This window comes from Pimephales promelas, chromosome 21 (genome assembly GCF_988280905.1).
Source record: "Pimephales promelas chromosome 21, fPimPro1.hap1.1, whole genome shotgun sequence".
Classification (NCBI taxonomy): Eukaryota; Metazoa; Chordata; class Actinopteri; order Cypriniformes; family Leuciscidae; genus Pimephales; species Pimephales promelas.
In genome coordinates this window covers 19355657-19368185 of record NC_142789.1, presented here as the reverse complement: position 1 = coordinate 19368185, position 12529 = coordinate 19355657, and the positions used below count along the sequence as shown (strand labels likewise).

The window sequence follows — 12529 nt, the reverse complement described above, 5'->3', positions numbered from 1 at the left end:
AATGAAAGGTTCTGCTAACTGATAGTGTATGTGCATACCTGGGTAATGAGCTGGTGGCTGGCAGGCAAGAAAGGTTCCCATACCCTCATGGACCGTCTGAGGGCTTCTGCTCTCAGGAGGGAAATCATGGAGATCTAAAAAAACGCACATTTATCAGCAGCAGTAGTGTGCAATTTCATCTAGTGCTGCTTTTATTCAGAAAGGTCTAATTTTCACATTTGGACAACGATAATTGTTTGAGTTGTACTCACAGCCAAATTTGAGGTTAGCCATACGGCTAACAATGGTGCCACAGCGGTTGACGGCAAGACACTGGTATGACCCACCATCTCGCCCATGCTGGGGATTATTGATCACAAGGTTTCCTGCAACCTGTGTGTAGTGCGAATCGTCAACAAATACTATTTCAGTGCCGTTCACACGCCACCTGTGAGAAATCACATACAAGAAGACTGTCAAAAAGTGGATAATGAATTATTTATTTAATTTTGGCAGTACATAATAATGTTTTTTTTTCTTAATCACAATTTTTGCCTTGTTCTTCTCAAGAAAAATTTTAACCTCCTAAAAATAGGGAGGTTTTTAAATACTTGTATATTGAAACATGTTTTCAGAGAATATATCACAATCAGGTTTATTTTTCATTAAAAAATTCCAATGTGCAAGGAAACTTTAGAGTTGAAGAATTGCATTACTAAAGATTTTTTTTTTTAAGAAATTGATACTTTTATTCAGCAAAGTTGCATTAAATTGATCAAACATAACAGTAAAGGCATTTACAATATTGCACATGATTTATATTTCAAATAAACGTTCTTTAAAACTCATTAAAGAATCTTGTTTAAAGCTACACTGTGTAACTCATTTAGTTTATTCTTAGCTAAAAACATTTAGTTCTTTCAAAAATATATGTGCTCATTAATGTATATTTACTTCATTCAAGTAATAAAGTATTCTCGTGAGTGTATAATATGCCATTGAAAATACATACGGGTAAGGGGTTCTAATGTCGGTCGCCATGTTGCCCCTCCATCTTGAAAGTACATTAACCAAAGAGGGACATACCCGTTAATTCAAGCTTCGCCTTTCGCGTTTACATTTGAGTTAACACTCATGGATGAGGTCGAACTGGAAGCCATGTTAATCTTGTTAACAGAAACTAATATTCACTGGATGGTCATATACCTTTTCACCGCTAGATGGGGGTAAAAATCACACAGTGTAGCTTTAAAGGATGTTTAGAATTTTTTTTCTCTACAATGTCTGTGTAAAAGGATAGGTCATACAAATGAAGTAAAGGCCATGTTTGGTTCAATAAGGTGTAAGTGACAAAAATCTGATCTGAGTACCGGTAAATAGCAGCAGGGCTGGCGCGAGCCTGGCAGCTCAGGGTCACCTTGCCTTCTGGCATCCCCTCAGGGTAAATCAGACTATATGGCTGCTCCTCAAACACCGGCCCACTGTCGTGACCAGACACACACACATCCCCACCTGCAAAAACAAACACTGTCTGAGAGGAACATTTTAACAAACATGGTCACAAACAAAACTGGTTCTTTATATATCAAATTTGAGTCAAGATTGTAGGTGTTAATGGTACATAAACATAATGATGTTTGAACCAACAAACTTCTGGTTCTATCCCCGGATGATTAACTATTAAAAAGCACTCAAAAGCACTAAAAGTCAGGGGTATAGTAAAATATCCTTGAGAGTAATGTATATCAAGTGGTTTAGTCATGCTCAGGTCTTTTGTTCTGCTTTCTTTGTCAGCTAGTGTACTGTGCCAAAGAGATACAGGAGGGCTGTGCATGCCTAACAACTCCAGTGAATTTGCACTCAGAGTGGGAATGTTCTCCACCCGGGGAAAGTCAGCAGGGGATTCAAACTGTCAGTTATAATTGCATGCACTCAGATATTTTGACAGAACGAGGGGAACAGGGGAGTTTGAAGACATACAGTAAAGTCTCCAGGTTGCGATGAACGCATCTGATGCATTATGAATTGGGTAAAGAATGAGTTTGGATTATTTGGGACCACATTTGTCTCAGTATGCGGATTTGGTTTTGGAATTTGGCTTTTTTACTCTAAAATAAATGGGTGTTTCTTATGAATGCAGTTTGTGATAGATTTGAGTAAACAGAATTTATAGGTAGAAACAAATCTTATCTTATGAATTTTAAGAGTAAAACATTCTTAAAACATGACAAAATAATTTTAATAAAATTTCATAAATTCAGATTTTTTTTCAGTGACTGTGTGTGCGCATAGATTTATACATTTGTCATTTAAAATTCTTTGGAGATCTACATGCACATGTGTGTTTATGTATGCATGCATGTGCGTCTACAAATGAATGTGTGTGCAGTTCTGGTGAGACCCACAGGAATCTAGGGCAATAAGAGAGAGGCAGAGGAGGAGAGACGAGTTGAGAAGGGGAACCAGCTACCCGGGAGGTTTTCTGCTCTGAGATAACAGTGATGTTCAGTGGTGTGTTGGCTGCTTCCAGTAATGGGGATAAACAGATCCAAACTGCCACTTAAGTTTTTTTTAAGTCTCTCAACAGATCATCAGTTTCTTTGTGTAGTTACTTCAGTGTAATAGACTAAAACATAGTAATCGTTTTGTTAGCCAATTCAATCCGAATGCCTGCGATTAAACATTGGTACCTGGACATTTTTCTCAGCATAATTTATTTGAGAATAAGTGTGTTTGTGTATATTCTCAAATTATTTGTTCCTTTCCATGCCCCATTACACAGTTTTGTTGTTTACACTGACAATTTCTATTTCAAATAATTTCTGTTTTTTTCTGTCTATTCTAAGGATGATGAAAAAAATCCACAAAAATATGAAGCAGGAAAGCAGCACAAATGTTTTTGACGTTGATAATAAATGTTTCTTGAGCACCAAATCAGCGCATTAGAATGATTTCTGATGGATCATGTGACTGGAGTAATGATTATATTTAAAATATATTAAATTAGAAAACAGATATTTTAAGGGGTTAGTTCCTCATTTCGTTCCAAACCCGTAAGACTTTTGTTCAATGGAATACAAATAAAGATATTTTTAACAAAATCTGAGTAATATATGTCTCTCCAATGACAGCTACGCAACTACCATTTCATAAAATTCATAAAGAGTTCATAAAACAACATGAATTTAGTCCAAATTTTCTGAAAAGACATGATAGCATTGATTGATTGGTTACTTATGATGGCGGTTATGAATTTTCTGCAAAATGGACCACATTTTACGCCTGTGAGACTAGGACAACTTTGAGTAGAGTGCCGTTTGCCAAGTTAATAGCATTATGGACAGAACCACATTTTTATCAATGTTTAATGGGGCCGGGATTACTTTAGCTGACAAAAACACCTCTCAAGTAAATCAAATCCCTTCTGCCCACTGATCTAAGATAACACAATGAATAATTAATCTGAATTTGTGGCCCCCCACTGATGCACAACCCTAAAACCACACATCCCAGACACCATCAATGTGACAACGTACATTTCAATGATGTTTTAACAAGGAAATGCTGGAGCAGAGGGAATACAGAAAAAAAAAGCAACGGGTGAGTGGTAACAGAGTTTGGCTAATGGGGGAAGGGCTGAGCAAGACCTAAGTATGTTTGCAAATGGGATCTTAAATGAGATGAGATGATGGGAGACAGTGACATAAACATAGCCATTATGTTAAGACTGTCTTAAGTACTAGAGGTTAGTCAAGGGGCAATCAGTCTTATTTTTTAGTATTAAATAAGACCAATCTCTGCTTTTATGCAACTGACTTAAAAGTTATGAACAGTTTTAAAGAAAAAAATGTGAAGGTTAACTTGTAAAACCAGTCAACCAGTTTATGCAACCGGCCCTTGATCATACTTACCCAATGCGTAGCTCAGAACCAGAGAGCTGAGAGACAGCAGACACAACAGAATCCTCATCCTCTTACCGCAACCACACCCAGACAAGAGACTCTTTCAGCTCCTTAGGAAGAAAAAACGAAAGCCACATGAATCTCCACAAAAAAATAAAAAATAAATTGTTGAGATTAGAGTTGAAACCGTAGCCACACTGAAATAATTTCACCAAGTGAAGTTGCCAACATAAAATCAACAAATAGCTCCACTATGCACTTTTTAATTTTTTTACATGAACATTAAAATGTTCATTAACCATGATGGCCAATGAACCAAACAGGGGTGCGTTTCCCGAAAGCATCGTCACCCAACTATGGTCGCAAGTTGCGTCGTTACAATAGTGATCAATGGAAATTGCGACCAACTTGCGACCATAGTTGGCAAACGATGCTTTCGGGAAACGCACCCAAGGTTGGTTTGGTTAAGTGACTTACAACATAAATTTTTTAACACAAGAGATGAGTTACTTTATTTTCTGATTTGTTTAGATTTTTAAAAATGCACATTAACTTATTTTCACCCGGGTAAAATTTACAGCAGTGCATAAAAATTAGTCCGATTTTCGGATTGGTCTGATCAAAAATGGCAAACATTATGCTTAATGCTGGACAGTATTTACAGTTTTTCAAATCACAGTAATCAAATAAGTTTTAAATAAGCTATAATTCTAATCATCAAAATTTTATCGGGGTTTATCGTTAAACATTAACCGTTTCATTCCTAGTTAGAGGCTGGTCTGAGCTTCTAGTTAATAAAGCTTGCTGTGGAAGTGTGGATATATTCTGTTTTTCTTTGTCCTTTCAACCTCACAGCTGAGTTGAATCATAACAGCCTGGTCTAACCAATGTGAGGCTGCATTGCCATGCGTTTTCATTTGGCGACAAATTGTGAGTTATTCTGACACTGTAGTCTTCTGACACCCATTCTACACTGTCATATTCACTGCTCCCTTGCCCTGATGTGTCACCTGCTGACGCACGGCTCGGAGCCGGGGCTAATAAAACAGGGGCATGTTACTCAAATTGTCTTATGGCTAAATTGACAAGAAAGCAACGGGCAGCAGGTGTTTCGTACCATTCACCATACGGTCCTCACATCTGCTTCAAGTGTACTGGATTGTTTCCTCCACTGTGCAACATAACCCCCCAGCCCTGTAATTGGCAATTGCACATCTTTTCCCTGGCTCAAGTAATGGCAATCACAGCAAGGGTCGCTGTGAGTCTGCGGGCGAAGTTGAGAACCATGAAGCGTCAGCACAGGTTTCTGTTTGTGATGTGAACGTTCCTTTGGAAGTGTCCCAGAATTTATAAGGGTTTAAAAGGGCCTTTCATAAGAGAAATTTCTTAAATTATGTCTTATTATCAAAGTTTGAGAGGAGCACGTTCAGTTAATTAACATGAGTGAAGTGCACTCACCAATCAATGATAAGAGGTATAGATTCAGCAATCTCAGCTCACTCCATCAATACTTAAGCAGCCCTTCTCCACACTTCCAGGCCAAAACACTTACTCTAGGTCCGGGCCAAACCACGAGCTCGGAGCCCTCCCCCCGGACAGCATGCCAAATATGCATTTAATCTTATCCACTATAATTATACTGTATGTAAGTGTGGACTTGTGAATTGCACTAAACAAGACTCTGATTGCCACCTGAATGCATGCAAATGCTTGTTTTATCAGCACCACTTTGTCGTGTTGTCACAGTCTTTTCATCCGCACTCTACTTAGCATAGTATAATGTGCTGGCTGCCAGGATGTGACTGACTTGATTTTCCTCATGGCACAGTAGATCTTTGCATGAATCTGAGAGGGATGTTTGTCAAGGTATTCACAAATCACCAATTCTACACATTTACGGTGAGTTCTCTGTTATGCTTTGATGGCATCAAACACACATAGAGCTAAGTAATTACATTTCTTTGCAGTCTCTACCCTTCTCTATCATAAGCGGTAGCCAGGGACCCAAAAACAGTGCAATAATTCCCCACTATCAAATGCTTATAATTCAAACTTATTTTCACTATATTCCTTTAAATAAAATATGATACTAAAATAATATATTTGAAATAAAATGTTACTTTATTTATATTTATTAGTTGTTTATTATTATTATTCAAATTGTTGTTTTTAATATTGCAAAAGCAACACTTTAAACAACAAAATTGTACTATAAAAATTTCATTGTTTTGGAAAAACATGCTTATTTAAATAATCGAACACATTTGATTGCATTTTGAAACCAGTTAGATCTTGGTGTATTTCTCAGGTTCACACCTCCCAACAGTGAATCATGCCACTTTTTCAAACACTGTTCTGTTAAAATCTCTTATTTTGCTGTGTCTGCTTCAAACCTCAGAGCTGAGGAGTATCTTAACAGCTTGTCCAGCCAGTATGAGGACACACGGCTGAGTGCTTATCTGTTGGCGACAACTTCCACACATAGAAAAAGAGTGAGTCTGACAATGTATAGTTATATCATATTAACAAAGAGAATTTCTAAGTAACAGGATTTCATTGAACTTGATTCACATCACATCTACTGAAAGTTGCAATTAATTACTCTGCCGATTTGTGCTGGGAGATTGAAGTCTTGGGTAGCCAGACGGCAGAAGATCTGGATTCAATTGCAGCTTTCATTGGCCAAGGATTGCTAAAGACGATGTCTGACCGACCGACATGTAAAGCAACCAATCACACGTTTTGTTCAGTGTTGTGTTTAGGGGTGTGCAAATGTAAAGTCGATGTCCCCACAATAACAGGCCGGAGTGCAATTCATTCAAGAATGTTGTGCAAGATCAGATTACAACTTAGAAACTCTAAAAGTGCTTCCTATATTCTGTGCCATATGCATCAGACATTCAGTCAAAGGTCCATGGGTCTGATGTCTGAGGCTGAGACTATACCGTCATTGCTTGTATGCCAGTCTGTGAGCTTTTTCCTCCCTTTATATACTATTACATATTTGCTTTGTATATGTAAATTGGTTTGGATATCCTGCCCACAAGAGGCCATCTGAAAAAGTCGCAGTGTTCCCTTTGGCCATTCCATTCCTGCCTACCATCATACATTCATCTCCGAGTACTTCCTTTTCTCTATAAAAAGTCAAGTTTCTTGTAGGACTCAAGGACTGCCTAAGGCAATGACTCTTTTACTGTCACCCTGACATCTGCTAATGGGACAAACCCCCACCCCCCGCCCTCCAAAATGGATATTTCCCGGCAGGTGGCCTATTTAAGTCAGACGTCCATGTAGAAACTTCACAAGAAAAAAAAAACACATCAAAAGAATGTATCAGTCTATATCTTTATCCTTAAGTTCTGTTGGGCACCTGCTGTTTAAAAAAAACGAAGGGTTCTGCATTCTAAAAAATAAATAAAGAAATGCTGGTCTAAAAACAGCCAAATTCCTATATGTTTCAGCTGATACAGCAACAAACATCTAGAGGGTCTGAATATTCCTAAAGCAAATCAAATTGTTATTCACTGAACCAATCCAAGACTGATCTAAAATGTATGGCTTAGTGTCCCCAAGTCATAGCCTTGTCCCCGAATAAATATTCAGTGTTTGCAATCTGAGTTTGCCGATAAAGTTAACACTTGATAGCTGAATTATAATGATGATCCATGCAGAAAAAGCACATCTATATGCAGTTTGCAGAAAAAGCAGATGTCAAAGACACTTATTTGAAAACTATATTGTTTTTTGGTTTACTGTGTTGCATCCACAGATGCCTCCCTTACCAATTCTCAAACGAGAAAATAAATGTGTGCCTTATGAGTCACCCCAGTCCACAGCATATCTAAACAAGTATATGGATTCAACACCATGAGCATCCTTTTATACATATTCATGCCATGATTAGCTGTTTGCTGTGATTGTTTGCTCATAGCAGTGGAATCTGAGTGAGTGTCTGAACCACAGACTGTAAAAAAAGATGGACGACGCCCCTTCGCTCTCTTCCATTGGTCAGAAGTGAAGCCGCCAGTATACCGATATGGCGCTGACATCTTGGAACTTGAGTCTGTGCAGAAGCGATATCGGGACAAGATATGCGCAATCAAGGCCCCGCCCTCACTCTCGCAGAATCAATCGCAAGAATACGCTCATATTTGCTTAATATTTTATTAATTATAGAAATATAGATATTAAATTGGAAGCTAAAAATCTCATCAGTCCTCCGAAGATCCCGGAAAAAAATATGTTGGTGCTTCAGTGGCTACTTCGCTCAGAGAACCTGTCAATCATAACGTCACCACCAGCGTATCAAAAAAACAAACTAACTTATTTTGAAAACAAACACTTGAAATTACATCAGCGTGATAAAAACTACAGTAAATGACAGAAACCATATTTGGAAAAACGATATTTAAAGCGTAATTTAATTGCTTAGTTGGTGTCACGTACCGTTAATAACATGGGGAGGCGGGGTTTATGACCTATACTAGGACTGGCCCCCGGGGGGCGATCGAGACATTTTGCCTTCACTTTTCAGGGCTTGTGAGGCATGCTTGGTCTGAACACTGACACAAAGCTCGAACAAACTGTTTTCAGACTGAAAGTCTTGGGTACATTAAACCCAATCATTATAATGACTATGCCATTAAGCCTAGAATCTATGAACCATGACAATAAAACAGAGCAGAGAGCATAATTAAAGTGTAAACGGCAAAGTGTAATTAACAGATAATACCAAGAGCTTACCAAAGCTTACTGTGGCCTTATTATGTTTCTATCCAGTACTGAAATGAAACACAAGGGCAGAAGGTTGTTTATTGGGTCATAATTGGACTACGGCGCACGTTTGCGCATGAATACTAATATCTTGCATCAACCATGACATTTTCCATAGCACTTTTTCCTTCTACTCTTTGCAGCCCTATAGACTTGCATGAAAGATAATTTTGTCATTAACCAATTTTTTTTTTACCTTAAAGCTACACTGTGTGATTTTACCCCCATCTAGTGGTGAAAAGGTATATGACCATCCGGTGAATATTAGTTTCTGTTAACAAGATTAACATGGCTTCCAGTTCGACCTCGTCCATGAGTGTTAAGTCAAACGTAAACGCAAAAGGCGAAGCTTGAATTAACGGGTATGTGCCTCTTTGGCTAATGTACATTCAAGATAGAGGGGCAACATGGCGACCGACATTACCAATATGTATTTTCAATGGCATATTATACACTCACAAGAATACTTTATTGCTTGAACGAAGTAAATATACATTAATAAGCACATAGATTTTTGAAAGAACTAAGTGTTTTTAGCTAAGAATAAACTAGAAGAGTTACACAGTGTAGCTTTAATAATATCAAGTCTTTTTTTGTTATATGATAACTTTGCGACTCGGGGTCTACAAATCCTGCAGGGGCTTATTGACTCTGCTGACATACTGCCTCTTAGGCTTGTGCCATGCATTATTTAAGTCTTGCCTTTCTCGATATTTCACCTTGCTGTCACTCACTGAAGCGGCAATAATCAAAAGCAATGTTAAATGAGGTTTAATGGGCTGCTATCCTAAAAAAGAAAGGAGCGTGGGTGTTTATAAAGCCCAGCACTGAATGACGCTTATTATTAAGTTTAAATTTTGACTGATATGAGTCTGGTAGCTTTCAATCAAAATTTTAAGTTTGCTTGTGTTGAACATTGTGTGGCAGTCCATTGCCCATATATTGAGCTGTAACCTGCATGCTTATATAATGTACCTCAGGACTACCTTACTGTCAATCACTCTAATTGGAACCATTATAGACAGGAACGCACCGACACTAGGAAAAGTGCTGAGGCTGGGTACAGCATGGATGTGGACAGCAGGGTGGCAGCCGGCGATGATAAGAATCGTCAGCTTAAAATGCTGTTTTTGCCTTGGATTTTGTGAACATCTGAAACCAGATCTCTGTTCAAGCTGAAATGGCTCAGATTTCACAGATCCTAAGATCTGTGCTAAATTGAAGGATGTTTCTTTTGCAAATATGATATTTTCCCTAAGCAAAGCTTGATCCTCTGTTTTGGAATTAAGCTGCACTGTGGCACCTCTCAATTTGTATTTCAACAAGTATTTCTAGTTTGTACTGCAGATTTGCAATGCTAAAAGACTCTAGAACACTTTCAAGACATATGATTTATTCTTCAGTTTGGTCCCCTCTAGACTCCTACAATAATTATAATATCAAAGAGAAAAAATATATAAATATTTTTTAACAACCATTGTACTTTTAAAGAATTTATTATCAGAATGGTGAAATACTCCAGCCTGTCCTCACGTAATTGCGTCTCTATAACATGCATCGTGTAGCCTATTTTCGAGTAATTTATATGCGAAAATGAGTTTTTACGCACATATGAGATGCAGTTTTTCGTGTGCATTTGATACGCAGTTCATTTGTCTATAATACACACGCACCCCACACCTAAACCTACCCTTACAACCAATGAGTATTGTATGCACGTAAAAACTCACCTTAGCATATAAATTACACGACAATACACATGCGTGCTATAAAGACGCATTTAGTGTGATCGGGTTGAATACTCAGTTGACCAGAATTTCATTATGGTGCCTATCTATAATACATGCATTAAAAGCTTAAAAAGAAGAAGAAGAAAAGTTTGTTTTTGTTGTTGTTGATAAATGCAGTCAGAATTTGATTATATAATTTTAATTAAGTTTCATTGTTCAAGATTTAAAATAGTCAAACGTGGCCCTAAATCAGAAGAAGAATCACCCAGAGATTAAATATGCATGATGCATACTTTCAGTACATAAAACTACAACTGCGGCTTGTGCCCCACATATTTCAATTGTCCTTATACTGTATGCATCCACCACACATTAAACCTCACTTCCTCTGTGTGCACTGCAGATGGTACATAAGTTGCTGCCAGTCTGGGCATTAAAGGCCACAGTATCAAACTCACAGGAGAAAGTGTGTGAGGGCGAGAGACCTGAGGACACAAACATCCTCATGTGCACTGCACTAGTCCTGTAACTAAACACGATAGTCTAATTGATACATCTAATTCCTAATTTGTTATTCTTATTCATGTGTACCCAACTATAGCCCTCCTTGTTTGTTTTTTTAAGTTGGTTACGTTCTTCTCTTCTGCCCAGTTGCGTTGCCATTGCCTGTTTGACCCCCAAAATTCTCTGGTCTTGGGCCGCTCTCCTGGAACTACTGGCCTGCTTGGACTGTCTTTCCGTTTTGACTGTCAGCCAGTTGTAAACTGTGAGCTTGGACTCTCGACTCAGGACTGGACTGTCAGTATGCTGACAGACTGATTTGGTTTTCGACCCCAGCCACTTGACTTTCCCTGTTGCCCAGAGTTGGTTCAGAGGCCAGCAGCTCACAGTATCTTTAAAAAACACTAATAATATGATAACATTGTTAAATGTTACCTTTAGTAAACATTTCAGTTAATATTTTCATACTGTACATTCATTTTTTGATGCCTAAATTCACTTGTAACGTTTAAAATGACTGATAGATAGACTTTAGATTTGTATTGTCTTATTTTTGTATTTCATTTAAATAAAGAGAGAATTTAAATTTAACATTTAAAATTTTTAAATGCAGATCCTCCCTAGTTTGGTGATATGTATATATAAAAAAATATTTCAAAAGTTTGGGATAGGTAAGATTTTGTTTTAATGTGTTTGAAAGTCATTTATGCATCACTAGGCTACATTTATTTAATAAAAAATACAGTAAATAAAGTAATAATGTGAAATAGTTTTTTTTTCTATTTTAATGTGTTTCATATTTTATGTTTCCTAAACATTTTCTGCTTTAATCATTTTAAAATTTTAAAATATAATTATTTCGTTTCCTGATGGTAAAGCTGAATGTTCAGCACCCATTACTCCAGACCAGTCGCTAGTCGCATGATGATCTTTTAGAAATTTGAATATGCTGATTTGATGTCAAGTAACATTTTTTGGTATTATCAATGTTTAAAATTGTTGTGCTACTTATGTTTCAGGATTATTTGATGAACAGAAATAACTGCATTTATTTGAAATAGAAATAATTTTAACATGATGTCTTTACAGTCACTTTTGATCAATTTATGGAATCCTTGCTTAATAATAGTTAATAGGAGTATTAAATTATTTACAAAAAAAATACTGACCCCCAACTTTTGAATGACATGTAATTTTGTAATACATATTCCAACTATTCAAATATTCTTTTGACTGAAACAAATGTTACTGGTCTCATAGTGAAGAAGAGACCAGGAAAGACTGCAGGGAGAACTCTCTCCATTACACATTGACTGTGATAAGACCTATTAAAACAGATGACGCTGGGGTGGTGAATGGCCGTACCGAGGGAGAGTCGGCAATTACGATGCCCGGTGACTTCAATTGGAGCGTGGCATGTTCTCACTGACAGATACGGCATCTGCAGTAGCAATGACTGGATGAGTACAATGGCCACTCTATATCCCAGAAGTGCTCATTGCAGGACACAAAACAGAAGCTCATCTGTACTTGAGCACTTCAACAGTAGAGATCAGAGAACTGAGAAACTCCACAGTCCTCTTTATTTGCCACCTCCTCCCTCACACACAGGCCCATCCATTCTCTCTATGGCCATACCTCAAC

At 37.6% G+C, this 12529-nt stretch overlaps 1 protein-coding gene across 1 annotated transcript in view; it reads right to left on the bottom strand.

The window, feature by feature from the left end:
• Window positions 1-12529, bottom strand: part of cntn2 (contactin 2) — a 29492-nt gene that overhangs the window by 12195 nt on the left and 4768 nt on the right. Inside the window, exons 2-5 of the mRNA XM_039694811.2 lie at window positions 3891-3991; window positions 1350-1491; window positions 252-427; window positions 39-134 (exon numbers count right to left, since the gene is read on the bottom strand). Of these exons, the coding sequence (XP_039550745.2) occupies window positions 39-134; window positions 252-427; window positions 1350-1491; window positions 3891-3948 (472 nt within the window). The 5' untranslated portion in view covers window positions 3949-3991. The remainder of the gene's footprint in view (window positions 1-38; window positions 135-251; window positions 428-1349; window positions 1492-3890; window positions 3992-12529) is intronic.